Consider the following 27,519-nt stretch of genomic DNA (forward strand, 5'->3'; position numbering starts at 1 on the left):
TCCACCAAATATACTCCATAGTGGCCCTACCTTGTCCACATCTTCAGCACAACATCCGACTGGCCGCATTTGTCTTTTTCTTCCCAGACTGGAGTCTTGTACCTCCTGGTAAGAATTTTGTAGCTAATCCTACAGGATATGGAGATCTTCTGTGATAACAAATAGGCCCTATCCCAGTCTAATGCGCAAATTGTTTTACCAAGTTCACATTCCAATTGAGTGACATATGGAGGGGGCAAGATCACCTGACTATCAAGCATGAGGCCATAGATCAGAGTCCGTATAAGATGGAACCGAAGTCTGTAAACAAACCCTCAAAATTAGTAAGAGGTCTAGTTAAGGCTGGTTTCTTAGTAACCCTATTCAAGAAATCTCACAGCTGAAAATAGGAGAACCAAGCGCCCTTTGGAGTTGGGTCGTCACCCAAAATGTCAGTTAAAAATTTGAGACCCATGAACCTTGCCCAGTCTGATATCCTCACCTTTACCCATATCCAAGAATTCCTGAGCCTCCCAACAGATGGGAACAACAAGAATGTTGGGCAAAATTTAAGAAGGCAATGTAAAATCACTCCTATAGCCAAAAACTATGGTGGTGATCACCCACCATTTAGTATTATTGTATAAATAAGTAATTATTAGGGAGTGATCAGAAAAACAAATATATTGCCTGCATCAAGACAAGATATATAGACCAAAGACAAGAAAAGAATGGAAATTGCAATTTTGGAATATCAAAAATATGAAATAATCTTTATTGACAAATATCTAAGGTAGATATATATACACTAAAAAAGAGGACAGCCTAATCACAAGCTCTGATGAACATTCAAGTAAACAGCAGTATGATGTAAAATAATCACATAGTAGTTACCTAAACATTGTTATTCAATATACAAATTGAAAAGATATACAGAGTAAAGGCTAATAACAAACAATAATCTGCTTCGGATATAGAGTACGGTAATTACAAATATAATATGGACTAATATGAACAGCCATATTGACTCATGATATAGTACACCGGCAGAGCGATAGATTGGCGTCCACTCCGACGCGCGTTTCGGCACACTTGCCTGTGTACTATATCATGGGTCAGTGATACTGTTCATGTTAGTCCATATTATGGGAATTAAAAAGTAACAGCTAAGGCCTCATTCACACGAGCGTGAATCACGTCCGTGTGACAGCCATTAAAATAATGCCTGTCACACGGACTGATGCATTTCAATGTGGCTGTTCACGCGCTCCGTTGAAAAATAGGACATGTCCTATTTTACCGCGTCACGCATCCCTCCATAGGCTTCAGTCTGTGGGGGATCCATGACAACGTGTCCCCCACCGGTCCACCTCTGACGTGGAAAACTGTCGTTTTTCACATCCGAGGTGAGCTACGTTCATGTGAAGAAGCCCTAAATGTAATACCTTGTGAACTTCCACTGTCTGGAATGCCATAACTCAAGGCGACATATTACTGACCGTCAACAGGTGATATAGACCAGTAAATGCCTGGGTCACAGGAGGAAGAACTCCAATAACTAGCATTTCAGCTGTCTGTCGTAAGTTTAGAGCTCCTCCTAGATGCCTTTCTAGTAGTACGTTTCCGCCATTGATCTTGTGTGGGAGACTGGAGAGCTGTCTGGATGTTGGCCAGTCAGGCAGGGAAGCCATGGGTAGTTCAAGGGACCCATGAAAGGTGGTCAAGTCGCTCAGTAATCTAAAGATGGACGATTTTCCACTGTAATTCGCATACAGGTGAGGAGACCCAAGATAGGGCACAGAGCCCGTCTTAGCTGCGGGGTACAGCGTGATAGATCCACCATGATGCATGTAGGAGAACCATTATAGAAGTCTTTCTGTAGCCGTGCAGCATGGGTAACGGCCTCTTTATCCTTAAAAAAAAATGAATTCCACAAATCACCTCTCTTGGACATCCTGGATCATTCGATTTTGGGTCCAACGATCTGTGTAACCTATCAATGATGACAGAGTCTCCTTTAGGCACTGCAGCCACAGGTTATTCCATCTGTGGCGATTCTTAATTTTGTCCAGATGGTTCACAATATTTATGATCTGCAACATGGTCTGCTCTTCATTCACATGCATAAAGATAGTGTCCTCTGCCTCCTCCACTACCTCCACCTGCTGGCCTAGTTTTTTTCATGTCCTGGGTAAACGCCTATCATTCCCGTCTGTGTACCTCTTTCAGGCACGTGATATAAGATTCCAACTCCTGCATGATTGGGATAGAGCGGATATGTGATTTCCAGTCCCAAGAATCCTTCATCTCTGAATCTGAGGCCTCCCTGTCGGAAGAATCACTAGTCGGGCTAATGCTTGGGCCCGTCGCGGCCTCCACCATCTTGTCCGCCTTTTTCTGTTGACCGTGTTTCTGGCCAGATATGAAAAATCTCTGAATCCTTCCATGATCACACTCCAGAGAAACCACTAATTGGGAGAGCTGGTTTCGCCTTCGTCCTCCAACCATGATAAATGATCTGGGTGCCAGATAGAGCAGATTATTAGCTAATGATGAGCTGGGAAGTTCGTGAGCTCTGCAAGTGTGCTGTTCGCCACGCCGCCTAAAATTAAACTTTAAAGGAGTTTTCCAGTGAGAAGAAATTGACGGCCTATCCTCATAGTAGGCCAACAATATCTGATTGCTGGTGGTCTGGCTCCCCCTCCAACCCCCCAACCCCCCCCCCCCCCGCCGAAAATCTGTCAGGAAGGAGTCACGGCTTTCATGCGAGTACTTTTCCTTACCTGCTCTGTACTTTTCATCGGCAATTCACAGTATGGAGCAGTGACTGGAATGAATGGGAAGCTTCCTGGCCCCTCCAAAACAGCTGATTTACGGGGTGCCAAAAGTCGGACCCCCGCCGATTTACATATTTAGGGTCTCTCCTGAGGATAGGCCATTAATTAATTCTAACTGGAAAAAACCCTTTAACTGTTTTTTAACTGTTTTTTTTAGTAGTTCCTAGGGGATCGTTGGGACACTTGCACAATATACTGCAATAATAATGTATTGCAGTATGTTGTGTTTTTAATAGCTCCTATTAAGGGTTTAATAGGAGCACAAAGATGGCAGACCTATGGGCTTTCAGTAGGCTGCCAGATGACAACCATCTGCATTCTGCGATCGTTTCATGGGGAGGTGGCTATGGATGACTGAGGGGGCCCCCATCTGATGGCTTAAAGAAGCATCCCTTCCAAAAGGAAGAGAAACCCATTGTAGACAGTTGTGGGTAATGGGCTGCTCCTCTTCCTAATGGCCTAGATGCCGTGGTCGCTGTTGACCGCGACATCTATTGGTTAAACGGCCATTACTATAATCTGTTGGCTGTAGAATACAGCCGACTACCGCTGAGTATAAAGCAGGCTATGCCCGTGAGCCTGCACCGTACTTCCCGTTACCGGCTGTGACAAAACCGTACGTCAATTGTCAGAAAAAAAAAAAAAGCTTACCATTGACCATCAGCTAGGCCCTGTCTCAACTTCTATGATTTTTTTAGTGGGATGGAATATTTGAAGTTAACTGCAGTAACAGACAACAACAGAATTTTCAGTTTTGAGTAGAATTAGGCTTTAATTACATTTTCTATTGTGTTCTGACAGCTGTTTCTGGAGAACTATGTACCATGTAAAATCTTTGTTGTTTTTAGTTTGCTTGTTACATTCTTGAAATCATCCGTTTTATTTTGTTGTCACAGAATATTATTAGCTGCATATGTGTGACAGCATGAATAATCCTTTATTTGCAACATTACTATTGTACTGTGATCTGGGGTTGGAGCTGTGATCATAGGTTTTCTTCTTTAATTAGTACAGGCTTATTTTACTTGTTAAGAATGTATATTCCTTTTGCAGGAAGATTTCTTTTGCACAGTATAAATTAGCATGGACAGGATATTTTCTAGTCAAAATAAATTGAAAGGACAATATTGAAAATTGTTATGCGAAGCATGAAAATGAATCCTTCTTGTCCCATGTTGCAGCCTCCCCAGCTGCTGATACTGCCTAGTAGAAGGTGTCACACCCCTTCGATTGTGGAGAGGGAAGTACACAGTGTGGACATCTGCTTGGTTGCCTGCTGCCAAGGTCTGCAACAATAAATGGTTGAACACTTTAAATGAAGGTGACCACCCATGGGAAGCTGATTCCTGCCCGGTACACAGATTGTTTCTTGCTTCTAGTGATTGGTGTGGGGATACTCACTGAGCACACTTTTACCACAAAAGGATGATCATAGGAAAACGCCTTTAAGGCCTCCCACACACACAAGCGTGTTTGGTCCATGACATACGGTCCGTATGTCGGCCGCATTTCCCGGACCAAACACGCTGCAGGGAGCCGGGCTCCTAGCATCATAGTTATCTATGGCGCTAGGTGTCACTGCCTCGCTGCGGGACAACAGTCCCGTACTGTAATAATATCTCAGTACAGTACAGTAGTTCCGCGGAGAGGCAGGGACACCTAGCGCCATAGATAACTATGATGCTAGGAGCCGGGCTCCCTGCACTGTGTTAGGTCTGGGAACTGCGGCCGACATAGGCATATGTGAATCCGGCCTTAGTCAATTGATTTTCACTGGAGAACCTCTTTAAATAAATTTGTGGGAGACTGCTGCAATAAATAAAATTATTCCCTTTAGCTATAATTCAATAGGTATATAATCTGTACAGGTTCATTGGATTAATCAAAACCTGCATGAAATCTACAGTCCAGTTTTAAATAGCGACATAACCTTTCTAATTTCAAGTGTATTTTCACCTACACTACTTTATTAGGGAAATAGCATGTTTTTAATGTGTGTCGACTATTGGGGGCATTCTAATTATAGAGCATGGTATACATGGGAAATCCAAATTTCCTCCAACCTTTCTGTCAGGATATTTAACACCTGTGCCTGCTGTTCCATACACAGAATTCATAAAAGACAGCCTGTAATCCGCTGATGAATTCACATAAATATTAGGGTATTCATATTCTTTAGCCTTATTCTATTGTGGGATCACTCTTGCTTGTAAGAGCAACAAATACAATAATAAATATATTCGGGATTTCGTGCATTTGCCTATTATATTAGGGTACATAGGTACATTTAACCTACCCTGGCCTGTTCTGTCCAATATAAAACTAAAATATATGGGACTAACAATCCACAATCCTTGGTAGAGGCCACCTCTACTCATAACTAAAACTCATAAAGTCTAATTCACACGACCGTAGTGATTTTGCGGTCCGCAAAACCACAAATCCGTTTAATTTCTTATAAGTGGCATTTTATAAAGTCTGTGAAACCTTGCTGTCACCTTATAAATTGGCTTGCAGATAATTCCTAGAACTGATTATTGTTGACTGTCATTTGGTTAAGCTTATATGTAGTTTCCAGTTTGTGTAAGTGGTAAATACAGTAGTTAACAATTTTCATGTTCTTTTCTCAGCTCATTGCCCTGTTTGATGAACAGGAGGCATCCAACAGAACTGATGATTCATCCATCCCCGCAGACCGTCTCAGCCCCGACCCTTTTGAAACAGAGTTGTCCTCTCAACAGCATCCACTTCGGGGGGAAATTGAAGTCACTCCCTCAGCTCTGAAGCTTGGTATTCCATTTTCTATTCTATACTGTAGTTACTTGGCTTATCTTTTTTTTAAATGACTTTATGCGGTATGAATGGCCATTGTAAGTTGCTCACATATTTCTTTTGATACCTTTGTGGGAGTTTAAAAACCCATGTCTCTCCAGTATGTACTTAATAGGAGCAAAATAGTAGGCTTACTCTCTCAGCCTTGTTATTTTATATTCTGTCTGCATTAGCTCCAAACTCCGTATTTTATACAAGAAGTAAATAATATGTATGACACTGCAACACCGATCTGAATGATGGCATCAGAAGGAAATCTTGTAGAATGTATTGTTATGCAGCATCTCTATTTCCATCTATTGTCTGCATCTTAAACATAAGCACTTACCTGTCGCATCTTGTCTCTACTTCTGTCAGGCAATGTCCTTATTTCTTGTCACGGCTGTTTTTTTTCTTTTGTTTTTTTTCCGCTTGTACTGAGTGTTAATTCTTAAAATATTTGTTACCGGTTGATGGGTAGAATTGGCATTTGAAGTTTAAAATACCAGCACAAATGTGATTTGTAATTCCATATTGTTTTTGCTTTTTTTATGTAAACTGTTTCGGTTCAGATATGTGAAATGTGCATTTCTCCTTTCTTTTTTCTGCCAGCACAAACGCTCTGAAATGTGAATATCTGGTTTTGTTTAAATGTCCTTGTACAGTGCGCTGTTAGTTGTCAAATTACATTGCAGATCTTCCTCTCTGCGCTCATCAGAAAGAATGCAAGCGGTATACTTTAGTAATAATACAATTTCTAGTGTCATATCAGATTGTAAGAATGAGCTAGCGGTAATTAGCTCTTTGATTATCTCCATAACATCTTAGCATTTACAATTATAAGAACTAATTAGGTGAGAAATAAATGATAAACTGTAGAATGGATTTCAAAGATAGATAAAAAAGAGAGAATATACACTGTCCTATGGAGTAGGACTTATTACAAATTAGGACATCATCGTCATTCACTATAATGAAGGAAAATAAAGGGGACATCACCTTAGTGCTAATCATCTGCTATGATTTTCCCTCTATACCAAATTATTTGATAGTTAATACTGATACACTTGGTTATTAGTCAACCAGAGACACCAACATATGCATAGATCTAGTGGTCTGGTATATACATTGTATGTATAGAGTATAGCTACCTATAAACTAGGGGCACTAGGGACAGTATTCCTCCTGTTTGGAGGAGTGTATTTTTGCATGCAACAAGTTCTATCTACATCTTTTACCTGCAGCATGACACCTTCCTTATCTACTCATAAAGATTTAATGAGAATCTGCTACATGTTAGTCTATTTCACATTTTCATGGTTTGAAATGCAGTACCAGGGAAATGAGGTAAGAAGAGTTGGGGCATTTACCAGCTGTCTATTTGGCAGATGAGAGCAAGCAGTAATTTGTCCAGGACTAATTCTATGTCCCCACTGACCAGACGTATACTACATGAAAACAGAATTGTCAGAATTGCTAGAGCTTGACCCAGGTACAAAAACGAGTACCTTAAGAATATACCACTTCTATTACAGTTCTTCCAGTCGTTATATGATATTACAATACACTCAAAATGATGTTGTTATGGGCCCTTTGTGTGGGAGTTTAAAAAACCCATGTCTCTCCAGTAAGGGTGAGCCCTCCACTGATCACTTTGTACAAAAACCTAAATTTTTGTATTGGTCCAGAATCCACAGGTACAGGTTTTTTTATTTCCCCCTAGTACTGACCATAACTATTCATTCAAAACCAGGATGCGTTTGTCAAACGTAATATCTCATGAGCCTGAGGACTTGGATTCAGCAAGCTCTCTCAGGTTCTACTGGTCCAGTTGTTAAAATTTGAAATGGATTGCAGATTTCTACCTCCCTTCTACTTGTGATGCTAGGCACAGGGGAGCTGGGAGGCAATGGCACAAGAAGATCATGACTACCTACATTGTTCTCAATGAGAGAAGTGATGTAAGGAGATCATGACAAGACCCAGAAGATACCCCCCCCCCTCCCCTCCAAAATATATGTCTGAGTGAGCGTCAGTGGATGTATTGGTCTGTGTATATAATTGTATAACGGATGTAGCTTGTGGTGGATGTTTGTGTGTGTGTGTGTTTGTGTATGTATGTATATATATATATATATATATATATATATATATAAATATATCAAGTTATTAAGTGGGTCTACTGTACATTAATATGTGGTATATTTTAAATCTTTGTATTTTTTATTTTTTTATTTGAATTCTCTCTAGAGTGGAGCTTGAGTCTGGTCTACATGTCTAAGTTTGCTCATGTATCCGCAGATAATAACTTTGGCACATATCAAACCTGGGTTTAAGACGCTAAAAAAAGCAAGCCGTTTTGCAGCGAGAGTTTCTCAGACATCCTCACACTTACAGGGTGTACGCAGAAGAGTTTACAAAGTGATAATAGCCTCACTAGGTTGTCATAAAGCTCTCCAATGCCTTGGCATAGTCTACCATTTGCAGCTTCTAATTCCTCATGTCCAGGGCAGCACATGGAGTCTATTGCGGCTCTGCAATACGGTGCTGCCATATGGGGCTCCCTGCTGTGTCGTATTTTAGAAATGTTATCCACTTGAGTCAATGCTTCTATAAGAGAATACCTCCATAATGCAGCAATCAATGGAGCATTGTCGGATTTGACAGAATAAAACTTTGTATGTCTCCAGGTGAGGTATAGGGCTGTTCCCCAAACTTGACCAGACCCCCTAAACTAATAGAAACCTCAAACCAAACTCCTAAATGAATTCAGACACCAAACCAGACTCCCGAAATACAGACCCCAGACCAGATCCCCTAATTACAGATCACCTCAACTAACCCAGGCCCCATACACTTACCAAGCAGCTCACACATTCTTCCTCTATGGAGCCTTGCCGCTCTGCTCTCTGCACACATATGATCATGTCACCTATGCAGGGCCTTCTACAGGTCCTGCACAAACTAGTTTTGCCACAGTTTTTACAAAACGCGGCAAAAAAACACACAACAAAACGTCAATGAATATTAAATATTTTGGCAGCCACGGGTCCCCTAGTGTGCTTCATGCCCTGGGCAGCTGCCCAAACTGCCCATATTATCATCCGCCACTGACAATAATTCCCATATAGTAGTATATAGCAACCCTATTACAGCTCCATACAACTTAGAAGTTCTCATATGCATGAGGCCTTATTTTGATCTTCTCATTTTTACCTATATTTTCTTCCATATTTGATCTGTATTTGACTATGCAATCGGAGTAAATATGATTAAAAGAACAGAGCCGAAAAAATGATTACAAACACACTACAGACAGGTGCGGAGCTAAATATTCACAAAACCATGCATTATGTAGGTCTGTTTCAATATGATTGTTGGAACAAGACATAATGATAATATAAGACTTCTGTTTGAGATGTTCCTCATTTTGCGATTTAGATATATTGCAGTGTTGTTGGAAATCCTCTCATTTTTTCAATTTCTGATCCAAATGCCACCAGTGACACACAAATACTCCCTCCATTGTGTATAACTATTGTATTTTCTTCAAAATTTGACCAGTTTAACACCTTTCCGACCACCCCACGTAGATTAACGGGCTGCAGCACTGGTCCTTGTGCCTGCAGCCTGTTAATCTACGTGTGCTTCTAACAGAGCGCACAGGCACTCGGTGATCCGAACCGATTAAACCCTTAAATGCGGCAGTCAATAGCGACCACCGCATTTAAATTGTTATAGCAACATAGGCACCCCGCTACGCGATTGCGGGGGCCGATTGTTGCGGGGGGCGATTGCTATGGCAACCGGAAGCCTAACAAAGGCTTCCAGTCTGCCATCTATGGAAGGCGATTAGGTCCTACCAGAGGCCTGACCTAATATGCCTCCTGTCAGTGTGAAACTGACAGGTATAATACCTTGCAATACATAAGTATTGCAAGGAATTATAACAACGATCCAGCAATTGGATCATCAAGTCCCTAGTGGAACGAAAAAAAAAAAAAAGAGTTAAAAAAACGTTACAAAAAAATGTACAAAAGTAAAATGTCAAAATAATAACATTTAAAAATCACCCTTTTTCCCTTATAAAGGCCTTTATTATTAGAAAAATATGAAAAAAAGAAATAAACTATGCATAATTGGTATCGCCGCGTTCATAACGGCCTGAACTATAAAAATATAATGTAATTTATCCCGCACGGTGACTGCCATAAAAAACAACAAAAAAAACTATACCAGAATTGCTATTTTTAGTCACTTCAGCACGCAAATAATTGTATAAATAGGGATCAAAAAGTCGCATGTACCCAAAAATTGTACCAATAAAAACTACAGTTTGTTCCGCAAAAAACAAGCCCTCACACAGCTTTCCTGATAGAAAAATAAAAACGTTGTGGCTCTTAGAATATGGCGACACAAATACAAAATAATGTTTTTAAAACCGTGATTTTATCGTGTAAACACCGTAAAACATAAAAAACCTATATACATATCGTATCGTCGTAATCGCATCGGCCCACAGAATAAATTAAATATGTCATTCATAGCTCACGGTGAATACCGTAAAAAAAAATAATAAAAAACTATAGAAGTTTTGACTAATTACACTAAATTCAGCAAAAAACCTATGGGATCAAAATGCTCACTATACCCCTACATAAATAATTTTTAGGGCTGTAGTTCCCCAAATGGGGTTAATTCTGGGGGGTGTCCACTGTTTTGGTTCCTCAGGGGCTTTGCAAATGCGACATCACACCCGAAAACCAATTGAGTAAACTTGAGCTCCAAAAGCCAAATAGCGCTCCTTCCCTTCTGAGCCCTGCCGTGTGTCCAAACAGCCATTTATTACCACATATGGGGTATTGCCGTAATCAGGAGAAATTGCTTTACAAATCTTGGGGCACTTTTTCTTCTTTATTCCTTGTAAAAAAATTTACGGACTAATTCCACTAAATTCAGCAAAAAACCCTGTGGGGTTAAAATGCTCACTATACCCCTTGATGAATTCCTTGAGGGGTGTAGTTTGCCAAATGTTGTCTTTTTGGGGGTGTTTCCACTGTTTTGGCACTACAAGACCTCTTCAAACCTGACATGGTGCCTAAAATATATTCTAATAAAAAGGAGGCCCCAAAATCCACTAGGTGCGCCTTTGCTTCTGAGGTCTGTGCTTCAGTCCATTACCACACTAGAGCCACATGTGGAATATTTCTAAAAACTGCAGAATCTGGGCAATAAATATTGAGTTGCGTTTCTCTGGTAAAACCTTTTGTGTTACCGAAAAAAATGGATTAAAATGGATTTTCCGACAAAAAAAAGACATTTCTAACATTTCCCCTCTACATTGCTTTATTGTGAAACACCTAAAGGGTTAAGAAACTTTCTAATTGCTGTATTGAATACTTTGAGGGTGCAGTTTTTAAAATTGGGTAACTTATGGGGATTTCTAATATATAAGGCCCTCAAAGCCTCTTCAGAACTGAACTGGTATCTTTAAAAATAAAAGGATGTTCAAAAAACGATGCCAACATAAAGGAGACATATGGAAAATGTTAATTAGTAACTATTCTGTGTGGTATAACTGCCTGTCTTACAAGCAGATACATTTAAATTTAGAAAAATGCTAATTTTTGCAAATTTTCTCTAAAGTTTGGTGATTTTCACAAACAAATACTGAATTTATTGATCAAATTTTTCCACTAACATACAGTACAATATGTCACGAGAAAACAATCTCAGAATCGCTTGGATAGGTAAAAGCATTCCCAAGTTATTACCACATAAAGTGACACGTCAGATTTGAAAAAATTGGCTGCGTCCACAAGGCCAAAAGAGGCACAGTCCTGAAGGGGTTAAAGTTAAACTATATAACCAACCATAAAAAATGCATCTGTAGCATCTAATGATGTGTCCTCAATAGTTCTTCATTATAAATCACCTATAACATGCTCTCAGGGAGGCCCAGCTCTACCAAATTTTCCACAGTTATTATTTAGCTTGTTTATTAGTTAAAAGGGTATTCCACTTTGAACAAATACATTTTATTCTCTGTATAATGAAAAGTTATACAATTTTACAATATGATTTCTATCTAATTTCCGCATCGTTTTCCAGATCTCTGATTGGCATCATTCAATAGGAACCTTCCTTGTTTTGTTCCAGTGGATAAAAATCTGCCCTGTCATGTGTCGGACACACTGGTGCTGGGGTCGTTACAATTCAGTTATCAGAGTTGTGTTTTGTAACGAGCTGTGCACCTGTATGTCCATTACATGACCAGGACAGTTTTTGATACACTGAAAGCATACAATGAAGGTTTCCATTGAATGACCGCAAGCAGACAATTTGAAAGCCGCACGGAATTACAGAAAATAATTTTTTGAAAATGTTATACATTTTCTCCACTTAAAAAAAAATAACATTTATTTGCCAAAACCAGTTTACTCCTTTAAGCAATAATGCACTAAATTGTAAATATTAATTCAATTTAGATTGCAGCAATAAACTCCTTTATTTAGTTTTCACAATAAAAAATCCATTACACAGTTAAGAACATGTTTGGGATAGTTTAACACTAAGGGCATGCCCCCACGTGGCGGTTTTCCTCCGCAACTGTCCGCATCAATGCCGCACAGAATCTGCGTTGCAGATTCTGCGGCAGATCTGCCCAAAATGTGCAGTAAATTGATGCGGACTAGCTGCTGCGGACTGCGGGAAAAGTGCTTCCCTTCTCTCTATCAGTGCAGGATAGAGAGAAGGGACAGCACTTTCCCTAGTGAAAGTAAAAGAATTTCATACTTACCGGCCGTTGTCTTGGTGACGCGTCCTTCTTTCAGCATCCAGCCCGACCTCCCTGGATGACGTGGCAGTCAATGTGACCGCTGCAGCCTGTGATTGGCTGCAGCCGTCACTTACACTGAAACGTCATCCTGGGAAGCCGGACTGGAGACAGAAGCAGGGAGTTCTCGGTAAGTATGAACTTCTATTTTTTTGACAGGTTGCTGTATATTGGGATCGGTAGTCACTGTCCAGGGTGCAGAAACAGTTACTGCCGATCGCTTAACTCTTTCAGCACCCTGGACAGTGACTATTTACTGACGTCTCCTAGCAACGCTCCCGTAATTACGGGAGCCCCATTGACTTCCTCAGTCTGGCTGTAGACCTAGAAATACATAGGTTCAGCCAGAATGAAGAAATGTCATGTCAAAAAAGCAAGACGCATCCGCAGCACACATAACATGTGCATGACAGCTGCGGACTTCATTGCGGAATTTAGAATCTCCATTGAAGTCAATGGAGAAATTCCGCCATGAGTCCGCAACCAGTCCGCCACTGGTCCGCAACAGACAGAGCATGCTGCGGACACCAAATTCCGCTCCGCAGCGGAATTTTACGCATCGTCTAAACGAACACTTCTAAATAGAAGTGGAAGTCAATGGAGAAACGGCTCCGCTGCGGATTAACGCTGCGGAGTGTCCGCAGCGGAATTCAAGTGAAATTCCGCCACGTGTGAACCCAGCCTAAGGCTATGTTCACACAGCATATTTTCAAGCTGAGAAATACGAGGCTGATTTTAAGAGAAAACAGCCTCTAAATCTAGGCGTTTTTTTGGAAGCTTTTTTTTACAAGCTTTTTTGAAGCGTATTTTCAGAGCATATTTTTTACGTCACTTCTTTTTTACGAAACTTATTTTTATGAGGCATTTTTTAATTCAGCAGTTCAAAAATATGCCTCGTATGAACTCCACAGTATATTTCCAAATGAGATCAATGGGAAGCTATGTGCAGTCGTATTTTAAAGGGGTATTCCCATCTTGATAAATAAAGCTTAAAAACTCATCAACTGAAAGTTATGCACTTTTGTAAATACCTTTAATTTTTGAAAAGCTGTAGTTTTGGAAATGTGAAGGCTCCATCTTCATGACAGTCCCTATTTGTATATTGCTCGTTGCCTAGGGATTAGGCCACCGCTGATTACCTTTCGCAGTGGCCGTGCTTGCACAGTCACCTTTACTCCTGATGCTCCCGATTGACATCAAGCGTCTCATGCCCCCATTTAGAAAATAGAACAGGCAGCAGCTGCATTGAAAGGCTTATAAAAAAGACAGAAAATTGAAACAAAGGAAGTATTTACATCATTAAACTAATAATTGTCTATGTTTCATATTCATGAAGAAAAAAATAAGGCTTCACTTGGGAATAACCCTTAAAGAGGCTCTGTCATCACTTTATAAGTGCCCTATCTTGTACATAATGTGATCGGCACTGTAATGTAGATTACAGCAGTGTTTTTTATTTAGAAGAACTATCTATTTTCACCAAGTTATGACCTATTTTAGCTTTATGCTAATGACTTTGTTAATAGACAACTGGGCGTGTTTTACTTTTGACCAAGTGGGCATTGTGGAGAGAAGTGTATGACGCTGACCAATCAGTGTCATACACTTCTCTCCATTCATTTACTCAGCACATAGTGATGCTGCGTTACTGAAGCGTCTTGACAGTAAATAGAACGCATCCAAACAGTATTCTGTGGCTATGTCATAAATGTCCCTCATGGGAAAACCCCTTTACGTTTATTTGCAGACTTGTACATTGAAGTGGTAAGGGGAAGAAACATTAATAATACAATCATTATTGAACTCAATTTTGTCCTAGAAGTAGGGAATAACACATCAAAGCTTTGAACATATATTATGCTTTGATTATTCGATTTTCTTTCTGGTACACCTGCTTATTCTGTTTCCTCCCTCTTATTTACATGCAATTCCAGTGGCGTAGAAGTTGAAAACTGGGTAAGTAATGTAAAAATAAACACAGGCTAAAATAAATGGTATTAACGCTTGGCATCAAACTGCAGGCAAACAGACGTCCTTTAATATTTATATGAGTGACTGTTAATATAGAGATCTTGAAATGTCAATAAGTTGTGACTCTGATCGAAATAGCGTCATAGTAACCATATTAGAATAAGCTTTTTATACAGTTTGTGTGGTGAACGGTAAGGTAAGGTTCTTGAGGTAAGGGTTCCCTTCTTGCATTGGCCAAAGAATTTTGGGTTTAAAGCCGCATTGTTGAAACTGGATGCAGAGTGCCCTGGATATTAGAATAAAAGGGACAGTTGGCTTCTATGCTAGTAAAGCAAATGCCCTGCTGCCCCTTTTTACACCCATAGAAGTCTAGGATAGTCTAGTAAACATTTATGGAAAATGATTTAGACATTTGACTGGTCTACTTTACCAGTTTCTTCTACCTAAACTGGACCCGTTTTCTAATTTTTGGATACAACATATGAATAATAGTAGCACTATTCTAAGTAGCACTCTGGACTGTGAATCTACCTCATTGAGTAATTGTTGTCAACTGTGCTGTACATCTGCAACAAGTAATTCCTTGCTCAAAAATAAGAAGCTGTACTTTGTGACATCATGCTAAGCATGTTTTTAATATGTAAAAAGAAAAAATGTTTCCACTAAGGCTGACGTGCCCGCATTTACATATCTTTACCATCACACGGTCTCAAATGGCAACTTCGTCAATCATATTTCAATATTAACAATAACAGTCCTAAACAAATGTTCACATATCATTTCATGAATTTAGAAAGCTGATAGAAGCCCCATCTCTTCAAGATGAGTTCCTGTGATTTTTGCCCCTTATTTGCATATTTTGTTTTCCATAGGTCAGACAGGCAAAGGTGAAAGACCTAAATTAATTCTTTGCAGAATATCCATCCAAGGACACATTGTATATCAGATCTGTTCTGTCTAACAAACAGCAGAATTCCTGCTCTGGGTTATCAGATAATGCATACTGATGGATGAAGACTGGCTTACCAGCACTCATTTATTTATTTTTTTATCTTTTTGGTTCCCCTTCCAAGTGAACCCTACTGTCATCTTTCTCTGCACGCCCTTCATTTTACTTTTCACCGTTGTCTCTTGTGTAATCTAAGCTGAAAAGGTGAGGCTGACAATATCACATTTTGACCACTGTGAAAGGAATATAATTTTCTATCTCTCACTTCCTTCTTCCTCTTCTGTACTGTTATGCAGATGTGTGACTTTCCTCTAGGCTGTCAATTAAAAATATAATGAAACAAGGCATGCTTATTATCAGTAGTTTCCATGTATTTATAAGCCATCCACTCTGTCATTTCATTTTGATGCCATTAAGAAAGATACAATCAAACCTTAATTTTACGTTTTCCAAGTTGTATAATTATTGAACGTGCTAAAGTAAAGAAATTACTAAAAATGTGCGACACTGGTCCCAGCATTAGAAATCATATAAAAGTCATCCTCCTGAATTTGGATAGAAAAACACACATGCTCTTAATAAAAAAAACATTTTTAATGCACAAAGATGTTCATCAGATGGATTTCTTACATCTTTTGCCATGTCAATAGGGGTAACGACTTACCTCTACAGGGCGCACACATGCATGTGTTACCAAGCACAGACTAGGACCAGCTTTCATGGGAGTAGCTTGTTATTTCTAAAAAAACACTCAATACCTTGAGGAATCCTTACATATTGTCTTGATTAGGTAAAGCAGCTCTGAACAGTGTGTACAAGTTTGAATACATTGAATTGTCCTTAAAGAGGCTCTGTCACCAGATTTTGCAACCCCTATCTGCTATTGCAGTAGATAGGCGCTGCAATGTAGATTACAGTAACATTTTTATTTTTAAAAAAACGAGCATTTTTGGCCAAGTTATGACCATTTTTGTATTTATGCAAATGAGGCTTGCAAAAGTACAACTGGGCGTGTTTACAGTAAAAGTACAACTGGGCGTGTATTATGTGCATACATCTGGGCGTTTTTACTTCTTTTACTAGCTGGGCGTTAGGAATGGGAGTGTATGATGCTGACGAATCAGCATCATCCACTTCTGTTCGTAAACACCCAGCTTCTGGCAGTGCAGACACACAGCGTGTTCTCGAGAGATCACGTTGTGACGTCACTCACTTCCTGCCCCAGGTCCTGCATCGTGTCGGCCACATCGGCACCAGAGGCTACAGTTGATTCTGCAGCAGCATCAGCGTTTGCAGGTAAGTAGCTACATCGACTTACCTGCAAACGCCGATTCTGCTGCAGAATCAACTGTAGCCTCTGGTGCCGATGTGGCCGACACGATGCAGGACCTGGGGCAGGAAGTGAGTGACGTCACAGCGTGATCTCTCGAGAACACGCTGTGTGTCTGCACTGCCAGAAGCTGGCCGTTCTGAAGAGAAGTGGATGATACTTCTCGTCAGAACGCCCAGCTAGTAAAAGAAGTAAACACGCCCAGATGTAACACACATAATACACGCCCAGTTGGACTTTAGCAAGCCTCATTTGCATAAATACAAAAATGGTCATAACTTGGCCAAAAATGCTCGTTTTTTAAAAATAAAAATGTTACTGTAATCTACATTGCAGCGCCTATCTGCTGCAATAGCAGATAGGGGTTGCAAAATCTGGTGACAGAGCCTCTTTAAATGCTTTAAATGTGCTACACACCAGGGTTCTTAAAGCATAGTTGGCCTTGGGGGCAAGTCGTTGAGGGCTTAAAGCGTACCTAACTTTTAGGGGACTTTTCAGAATAAGTTGTCATATATGTGTACATAAAGTATAACACTAATTCAGGTAATTATATGTCTTGTACGTGGCATTATTTAGCAGTTTTCCCCTCTGCAGGATCTGTCTCTAATTCTCAGTTATCTCTGAGCTAGTGGGCAGAGCCTAGCTATCATGTCTTTTATACACAGCACACAAAGAGAAGAGGAGAATCCTGCTCCCATCTCTATCGATCACATATATAGAAGCTTCAGCATGGAGGAGATTATACATCAGTAATAACCAGTGTAGCTGAGAATCCAGCACTGGGGTGACCTAGAAATCTTGCCAGCAGCCTGGCTAATTCTCATTCTGTTCCTGCTTCCTCCCCTTGCTCATCCCTCCGCTCTCTATAGACTTGTATGCAGCGTGTGTTGCAGAGTCATACACTCTCTCTCTGCTCCCTTCCCCTTCCCCCCCTCTCCATAGACTTGTATAGTATGCAGTGGAGTGACCCCCCCCACCTTCTGCAGCCTGTCTTTAACCAGGGATGGGTTTTGCTTGACAACAGGGGGTGGACAGTAGATTATGGAGACACCTAGTTGCAGTAACTTCTCACAGAATTTGCATGAATCATTTTTTTAAAACATAATTTTTATTAACAGTTTTCAAATTTTCTTACAAACATTTCACGCAAAGGTTGCATCATGAGTGCACAGCACTCAACTGTTATTAAATTAATCTTGAATTAAATACAACATAACATAACATACAAACATGGCATAAGTGTCGATCTTCATATAAACCGAAAACATGACTTCCCCCATCCCCGACACGACTTAGGTCATCAATGAGTAGCTACTTTTCATTTATCCCCTGACTAGATCAAAGTTGCAGACCCCCTAAAGTGCCTGCCAAGAGCTGCGTATAATACCACTCTGTGTGCCTGAAAGGCGTAACAATTTCCACTACCTCGGCTGCTGTGCACTGCGATTCTATGAATATTTGCCATTTAGCGAATAGCTTCTTGGTTCCCGTTTCCTTCTGTCTTTCCACCTCCACCCTCTCAAGAACTAATAACTGTTTCAGACGAGACACAATCAGGTCTAAACCCGGCGTGTCTGTTTCCAGCCATTTACTCAGGAGGCATCTCAAGGCCACCAGTAAAATTGTGTGCACCAGCAGGGGAGGTGATCTCACCCCTCGAGCACCCTCTTCCTCCGGCGGCCGCGCCTGATGGAACAGTAGCGCTTGAGGCGTCATTGGGAGTTTCGTTTTCCAATGATCCGCAATATATTTGTGCACCATCCCCCAAAATCGCTTCGTATGAACACACCCCCATACTCCATGCCACAAATTCGTCAGGGGGGTGTTGCATTTGGGACAACACGTAATGCGGTCGGGGAAGGATTGTGAAGGCAAAATATTAAAGCCATATATAGCCGAATGCATCAATTTAAAATAGGTTTCCCTCCAGCTCTCGTTTATAACACTCTTCCGTACCGTCTCCCAACCCCCCAATATGATCTCGCCTATACCTGGATCTTGAGTCCACCGTTCCCAGACTTTGAAACTAACCCTTGATTGTGGACGAACAAAACCATCCCCCAGTGCTCTATACAACCCTGAAATAGTCGTACGCCCAGTTGTTGGACCTATGACCTCATCTAGAGTGTGCGAGGTGGCTTCCTTATTCAAATCCCTGAGCCTAGAGGTGCAAAATGCTTGTGCCTGAAGAATTTGTAAAAAATTAACCCTACCCTCTAGGGGTCTAAGTTTAGTGGTGATTTCCGCCCCGGTTAACCATCTCCTTTCCTCTATATGCATAAGATCCCCTGCGTTATTAATGCCTACCGTCCCCCAAGAGGCAAATCTGCCTCCCTTGCCTACTCCCGGTAGAAATTCCGGGTGTCCGCTCAACGGCATATGTTTCGATACCAGGTGAGGTAGATCAAAGTGCTTACGTACCGCTTTCCAAGCTAGGACTGTATCTCTCAATACAATGGAGGTTTTGAGACAGCACGGAAGAGAAGCAACTCTACAATGTAGCAAAGCTTTCAGGTTCCAGGGTGAGGCATACTCCCCCTCCAGATCTATGTTGGAATAATGGCTCGTTTCGTGAAGCCAATCTACTACATGACGAAAAAGACATGCCACGTTGTAGCCCCTGATATTCGGGAAGTTCAAACCCCCTTCTTGTTTGCCCATCATGAGCTTGGTGAGTGCAATGCAAGGCCTTTTTCCTGCCTCATGAATCATTTTAACAGTAAGTACATTACGAAGTTGTTCTATATAAGGTAAATTATTAGATTAGCATATGTTTTTTGAAAAGTTAGTATCCATTTAACTATTACTTGGTTACAAATTTTAACTTTGTATGCTTTATATAGTTGTACTCTTATTGTCCTTACTATAAGGCTATGTGCACACGATATCGACAATTACGGCTGAAATTACGGAGCTGTTTTCAGGAGAAAACAGCTCCTGAATTTCAGACGTAATTGCTCGTACTCGCGTTTTGTGAGGCGTCAATTACGGCCGTAATTTGGAGCTGTTCTTCATTGAAGTCAATGAAAAACGGCTCAAATTACGTCCCAAGAAGTGTCCTGCACTTCTTTGCCGAGGCTGTAATTTTACGCGCCGTCTTTTGACAGCGACGCGTAAAATTACAGGTTGTCGGCAAACCCATTGAAATGAATGGGCAGATGTTTGCCGACGTATTTGAGCCGTGTTTTCAGGCGTAATTAGAGGCGTAAAACGCCTAGTTTACGCCTGAAAATAGGTCGTGTGAACCCAGCCTAAGTCTAAAACTGAGATCATCAATCTTTGACTGCAAAACTGTAATGAACCATGTTGAAGCATTTCACTAAGGAGTAGAAAAACAACCACTTATCAAATTTAAGGATAATAATTCCTATACCATTTAGAAAAATGCAGTATTATTAAATATTTCATGTTTTATAAAAATGTACTTAAACCTTTTCACATGTGTTATCAGTTAGTTCTGACATATCTTAAAAATTCTCTCAGTATAATCATGCTTCATGTGCAGTTTGTGGAATGCTTCACAATTACACCTGTGATTACAGCGCTGCGGGAAAAATCCTGCTGCTATGATCTCATTTAAAGGAGAACTGCAGTTGTTTATATTTTTTATGTTTGCTGAACTATTCTGATCACCTTTTGCTAAAATTAAGTTTGTTCTTATTCTTTTTCTGAGTTTTGAGAGTGAACATGATTTCAAACCACAGTCCACTTTGGATAACAGGGCCCCATTCAATCAAACCTTTATTTGCATATGTTTTTTATCAGGAGGTGCACAGGGAGGATAAAAAAAAGGGCATATGGTTTTCAATCACAGTATGTATTCTTAAATAATTTTCTGTGACTTGAAGAATTATATTGCAAATCCTCAGCGTGATGCCCTTTTGAGAGACCGCCCTACATGGCATGTACTTAAGGCTATATACTCTTGCTTTATGATCTGCAGCTGTTCTTTGTCTTCTCGTATTTTGTGCAGTTGGTGCTATAGGTAAATGGTTATCATAGATATTGATCTGCATTAAAAACTGAGGTTGTAAGATGTCAGTCACAATAAATGTGTAGAGCCTGCTCACATCTAGTGGTAGAGGTGAGATAGAGAATTGGTCTAGATAATGCTTCGTTCACATCTGCGTTGGGGCCCCGTTATGACGTTCCGTCTGAGCTTTCCATCAGAAAGGGACCCTGTTCAGACACAAACGGACATAAACAAGGTTTCAATGGTGACTGATCCGCTTCGGGTTCGGTGCACAACAGAGACAAACGGAAACCATGGGCACCGGATCCGTCACCATTAAAATCAATGGTGATGGAAACGGAAACCTCTGGTTTCCGTTTGTGGCCGGGGTCCCGTTCTGACGGAAAGCTCAGACGGAACGTCAGAACGAGACCCCAACGCAGATGTGAACGAAGCTTAAGTAAAAGCAATTCCTTCTCCTACCTAAAGGTATTTGTTATGGCTTTGTTTGTACTGTGGCAAGTTGTTGGGGTGAATAGAAACAGTTGTTTAAAACTTTTTCTAGCTTTTTCGTGGTGCATTAATGGTGGGGCTTTCTGCCAATGGTACCATTAAGGGCTCATTCACACAGGAGAGCTGCGTTTACGGAGGCACATGGAGTTTTTTCTCCGTGTGCTGCTCTGTGGTGCTCCATAATACGGCATCGAGTGGAGCCTACCATGACTGACATTGGAGGCATATGGAGATACAGCATGGCCCCATAGGAGTCTATGGGAACCATTTTACAGCTTTGTACAACTTGGAGATTATATGAAGCCATAATATGCTCCTGTGCATGAGGCCTTAACTTAATTCTGTAAAATGAGTAAAGGATAAGAGTCTCTAATCCTCCCTGAAGACTGTTGCGTCTCAGTATAACATCAGTGTGGGCTAGTGGACCTTTTGAAAAATAGACCAAAAAGCACTTAGTATTTATATTAAATAGTTAAAGACATTTTATTTTTTTTCTATTGTAGTTAGCCCAGGGGCGTTGATAGGGTCTTAAAAGATCAGGGGCACAAGCCCCGAGACATATATCCCCCACCCCCCCCCCCCCCCCCGAAAAACAAATACATTTTTACATATTTACATACATATCGGAGATAGCATATCTGTAAGACTAAGACTCCTTTAGCTACACCACTGGATAGAATTACATTGTCTCAGCAGACAGTGTCAGACATAATAGGCTTAGAAACATGGCCCCCGCAGAAAGTATCACACATGATCGACATAGGGCTTATTCAGACGGGCGTGATTCTCGTCCGTGTGCTGTGCATTGAAACAACGCACAGCACACGGACCCATTGATTTCAATGGGGCCATTCACAAATGCGTGAGTTTTCACACAGCGAGTGTCCGTTGCGTGAAACTCACTGCATGTCCTATATTGGTGTATTTCCCGCACCTAGCCACCCATTGAAGTCAATGGGTGCGGTAAACCATGGACAGCACACGAACAACATCCGTGTGCTGTCCCTGTTTCACGCATTAATTACACTGGAAAAAAAATAAAGTGCTTGTGAGTGTGTGAAAAACACGCCACACGCGAAGCACACTGATGCAAAACGTAACGCACATGACCAAATGTAAACGCGTTTTTTACACGCATAAATCTGGCACACTCGTGTGAAAGTAGCCTTAGATACAGGACCCCAGACCCTTGTACGAACCCTCGGGCAAATTTGGCATTTCAGGGGCCCCAAGCAAAGTTATGTCTTCGGGCTCTAATCAAAGACACCTGTAGAGCATTCCCCACACAATGCCCCCTGTATACAGTGTCACTACCCCCTGTATGGTTACACACACAGTCCCCCTTGTATGTATGTATGTATGTGTGTGTGTATATATGTATGTATGTATATATATATATCAGAGCTTCAAGGGAGGGACCTTCTCCCCGTGTAATGCAGTAAAAGATGGTGGGAAGCAGCACTCAAGTAAAAAATAATTTAATCACCACAACAAACAGCAGTAACGTTTCACTCTCTCGGGGGGGGGGGGGGGGGGGGGACGGACTTTTTCAAGCAATAAAAAAAACTGTGTATGCAGGGTGTATATAAGGAGCTGATAGCTCATTAACAATAAAAGTGGTCAATTATCAAAAAATTCATCATACAATACAATTTCCGTGTGCAATATATTAAATAACGGTATGATCGATACAGTAATAAAGTGTCATATTCAAAACTTTATGTGTTATAGATATATAAATGTTATCAGAAAACATAAACTTATTAAGTACATCATTACAATATCACATGTGTAAGACCCATATTCTAATTAAAAACCAAACCGCACTCACCATTATGCATGACACGTTGGACATCACATGGAATGAATACAGTGCATAGTGGCATTCTCACCGCTGCACTGCGCATGCCCACTGAACTAAGTTGTTCATTGGATGCAACCAACCATGTGATCCGGATCTTTTGGAACGCACTAGATAACTAGAGATTCACAGAATCTCGTGCATGCGTGGAGGTAATTGTATTACGTCACAGTATCGCTATAGCGGGTGCATGGCAACAGAACATTATATCACCAAACTGCCATCTTTGTTTAGGGAATTAGTGCCCATTTGATTACAGTGAACGGGATTATTCTTGTCCTCGGCATATCAATTTAAGGAAGGTGTCTCCATCATGTCTCCATTTATAAATATGTCAAAGGATATGTTCACACACAAACTCCAAAATGTCTGAAAATATGGAGCTGTTTTAAAGGGAAAAAAGCACCTGATTTTCAGAAGTTTTTTGAGCAACTCGCGTTTTCGCAGCGTTTTTTTACAGCCATTTTTGGAGCTACTTTCAATAGTCTATGAAAAACGGCTCCAAAAACATCCCAAATAGTGACCTGCACGTGAAAAAACGGCCTGTTGGAACAGAACGCCGTTTTGCCCATTGCAATCAATGGCCAGATGTTTGGAGGTGTTCTGCTTCCGACTTTTCGGCCATTTACGGCTCGAAAAAAGGCTGAAAATAGGCCGTGCGAACATACCCTTACAGTATCCTTTAAATCAGTCAATCAGAATGGGAGGATTCAGTGGTAAAGTCCATCAACTAGAATACCCTGGTGTGTTCAACACTGTCACGAATAACTATGGAAAAATATAGGTAACCAAGTGTAGCATCAAGGTCCCAGTAGATGGGTATAATGTCCCTGGGAAGGATGAGTCCAACAATATATGTCAGGCACATCACCCCCAAAAAAATGGGACCCCCAAGCAACACTGTGACTATATCACCCACAGGGCTGCCATAGGAGGTCCCCAATCGGGGTTCTCCAACCCCAACTTAGGCTTTCTAGAGCCTAATACCTCGGTCCCCCCACCACCTCCCAAATATCTTATGACTGTACCGGACACAGTACACAAATTTGGCAGTATGTATAAAAAATATCTGTATTTCATTTTATCTTGTGGTCCAACAATCCGAATCACAAGTCGTTAAATTCTTTAAAGAATTCTGATCATAAATGTATGGCAATATATCGAAAAAAAAAAGCTGAGATAGCCCAGTCATCATATTTGTTCATATTCTTACTGACGAGAGAGAGATACCATTTTTGATAACCAGCCAGATACAACATAGCAGCAGCAGCCTTGTTATTACCAGGGTGGGAAGGGCCAGTGTTTTCGACCTTTCCTTTCCTAATGCCAGCCTGCGGCCACCCCGCTGCCGGCCATCACTACAGATTGTTGGGTACTGGATCGTACCCAGCTTTTCCCAGTACCCCTGGTGGCGGTGGGTACCAGGGTAATAAAGGGGGTTAGTGTTAGCCTTTGCACCATCTAACAGTAAGCCCCACCTTAGTAATGGACGCTGTCAATCAGCCAGCGGCCATTACTAAGGCGGTAGTAATGAAGTTTAAATGAAAATAGAAAGACCAAGAAAAAATATATTTTATTGAAAATAAAACCTTCCCACACAAACCTCATTAACCGTTTTATTGAGAATAAAAAAAGCTGTCAACGAAGTAGTCCTCGAATCCGACGTAGTCCAATGACAAAACCTGTAAAAATACACAAACACAAACAAAAAACATTAGTAACACATGTGGAAGGCTTAGATACAGGGCTCATGTGTGATACTGTCTGTTAGACCATGTATCTAAGCCTACCACAAGGCAGGCTTAGATACAGGGCCCCAGCAGGTAGTAATCTTATACTGTATAAGATTACGGTCTGCTGGGGTCCTGTGTCTAAGCCTGCCTTATGGTAAGCTTAGATACATGGTCCAACAGACAGCATCACACATGGGCTTAGATACAGGGCCCCAGCAGGCAGTAATCTTATACTGTATAAGATTACTGTCTGCTGGGGTCCTGTATCTAAGCCTGCCTTGTGGTAAGCTTAGATAAATGGTCCAACAGACCGTATCACACATGGGCCCTGTATCTAAGCCTATGTGTGAAGCTGTCTGTTGGACCCTCCTGTATCAAAGCTTACCACGAGGCAGGTTTAGATACAGGACACCAGCAGTCAGTAATGATGTTACACTTATCCAGCTCTTCGGTGCAGCAGATGTCCCGACACCATCCACCGTCGTGACGTCATGCGCAGTGCACAACGTCCTAACGCGAGAAGACGTTGGGACTTCCGCTGCGCTTGGGAAGGAGGCAGTGGCGTAACTACCGCTATAGCAGCTGTAGCGGCTGCTACGGGGCCCGCGGCATGAGGGGGCCCGTGTCGCCTGCAGGCATGGGCCCCCACCGTGGCCGGAGGCTCCGCTAGCAGCCGCTATGGCTACTATAGCGGGACGCCACTGAACACTACGGCAGAGCAGGGAGGTATCTCCCGGCTCTGCCATTAAACAAAACACATGTATCCCCTATCCACAGGATATCCACAGGATAGGGGATACATGTGTGATGGCTGGCAGCGATAGGGAGAACGGGGGACTAAAAGTCCCCTGAAGTTCTCCATCACAAACCTCGGACTTCCGGGGTCTGTGTCGGCAGCTGGTCGTGCTTGTGCGCATGCGTGACCAGCACTCCTTTCATTTTTATTGAGCTGCGCAGACGCCGGAAGTCAGAGGTTAGTCATGGAGAACATTGGGGGACTTTCAGTCCCCCGTTCTCCCTATCGCTGCCAGCGATCACACATGTATGCCCTATCCTGTGGATAGGGGATACATGTCTTGTCTTTTCACACTGTAGGTCACATTTTTTTGGGGGGGGGTTGGGGACGATGTATGGCGTTCCCTACAGGGGGGGGCTGTATAGCGTTCCCTACAGGGGGGGCTGTATGGCGTTCCCAACAGGGGTGGGCTGTATAGCGTTCCCTACAGGGGGGGGCTGTATGGCGTTCCCTACAGGGGGGGTGTGTGGCCTTCCCTACAGGGGGGCTGTGTGGCGTTCCCTACAGGGAGGGCTGTAAGGCGTTCCCTACAGGGGGGCTGTATGGCGATCCCTACAGGGGGGGCTGTATGGCGTTCCCTACAGGGAGGGGCTGTATGGCGTTCCCTACAGGGGGGGCTGTATGGCGTTCCCTACAGGGGGGGCTGTGGCGTTCCCTACAGACCCCCCTGTAGATAACGCCATACAGACCCCTCTGTAGATAGCGCCATACAGCCCCCTCTGTAGATAGCGCCATACAGCCCCCTCTGTAGATAGCGCCATACAGCCCCCTCTGTAGATAGCGCCATACAGCCCCCTCTGTAGATAGCGCCATACAGCCCCCTCTGTAGATAGCGCCATACAGCCCCCTCTGTAGATAGCGCCATACAGCCCCCTCTGTAGATAGCGCCATACAGCCCCCTCTGTAGATAGCGCCATACAGCCCCCTTTGTAGATAGCGCCATACAGCCCCCTCTGTAGATAGCGCCATACATCCCCCTCTGTAGATATCGCCATACAGCCCCTTCTGTAGATAGCGCCATACAGCCCCCTCTGTAGATAGCGCCATACAGCCCCCTCTGTAGATAGCGCCATACAGCCCCCTCTGTAGATAGCGCCATACAGCCCCCTCTGTAGATAGCGCCATACAGCCCCCTCTGTAGATAGCGCCATACAGCCCCCTCTGTAGATAGCGCCATACAGCCATCTCTGTAGATAGCGCCATACAGCCCCCTCTGTAGATAGCGCCATACAGCCCCCTCTGTAGATAGCGCCATACAGCCCCCTCTGTAGATAGCGCCATACAGCCCCCTCTGTAGATAGCGCCATACAGCCCCCTCTGTAGATAGCGCCATACAGCCCCCTCTGTAGATGGCGCCATACAGCCCCCTCTGTAGATGGCGCCATACAGCCCCCTCTGTAGATGGCGCCATACAGCCCCCCTGTAGATAACGCCATACAGCCCCCTTTGTAGATATCTACAGAGGGGGCTGTATGGCGCTATCTACAGAGGGGGCTGTATGGCGTCCTCTACAGGGGGGGCTGTATGGCGTTATCTACAGGGGGGGCTGTAAAAAAGGCACTATCTACAAGGGGGGGGGGGTTGTATGACACCCAGGGGAGGGGGGCCCCAGTCAAAAGTCTGCTATGGGGCCCAGTCTTTCCTAGTTACGCCCCTGGAACGAGGGTAAGTATAGTGGTGTTACTATAGTAACAGGGGCCTGTGTATTTTATGACATAGACCCCAGTTACTATAGTAAATGTCTATAGACGTGGTGTGGGGGCCCTTTAGTGGCGGTCGCCCGGGACACCAGGCCAAAGATCCGGCGCTTGGGCCCCGGAGGTCAGGTGCTAGTGACACCCCTGAGTTAACCTCCCCTAAAGTAAAGGGTCAAGGAATAAAAGTTGCCTCGACAATGTTGGAAAATTATTTTAAATAATAGGATTTCCTTTGTGACTGCAAATAGGGATGTA

General features: G+C 42.3%; 1 protein-coding gene across 3 annotated transcripts in view; it reads left to right on the forward strand.

Annotated features, from left to right (window-relative positions):
- Positions 1-27,519, forward strand: part of PARD3B (par-3 family cell polarity regulator beta) — a 1,147,141-nt gene that overhangs the window by 221,826 nt on the left and 897,796 nt on the right. For all 3 annotated transcript variants that reach the window (XM_075829835.1, XM_075829836.1, XM_075829837.1), the window contains exon 3: positions 5,447-5,606. In XM_075829835.1, the coding sequence (XP_075685950.1) occupies positions 5,447-5,606 (160 nt within the window). The remainder of the gene's footprint in view (positions 1-5,446; positions 5,607-27,519) is intronic.

Source organism: Rhinoderma darwinii, chromosome 6, assembly GCF_050947455.1.
Source record: "Rhinoderma darwinii isolate aRhiDar2 chromosome 6, aRhiDar2.hap1, whole genome shotgun sequence".
Lineage (NCBI taxonomy): Eukaryota > Metazoa > Chordata > Amphibia > Anura > Rhinodermatidae > Rhinoderma > Rhinoderma darwinii.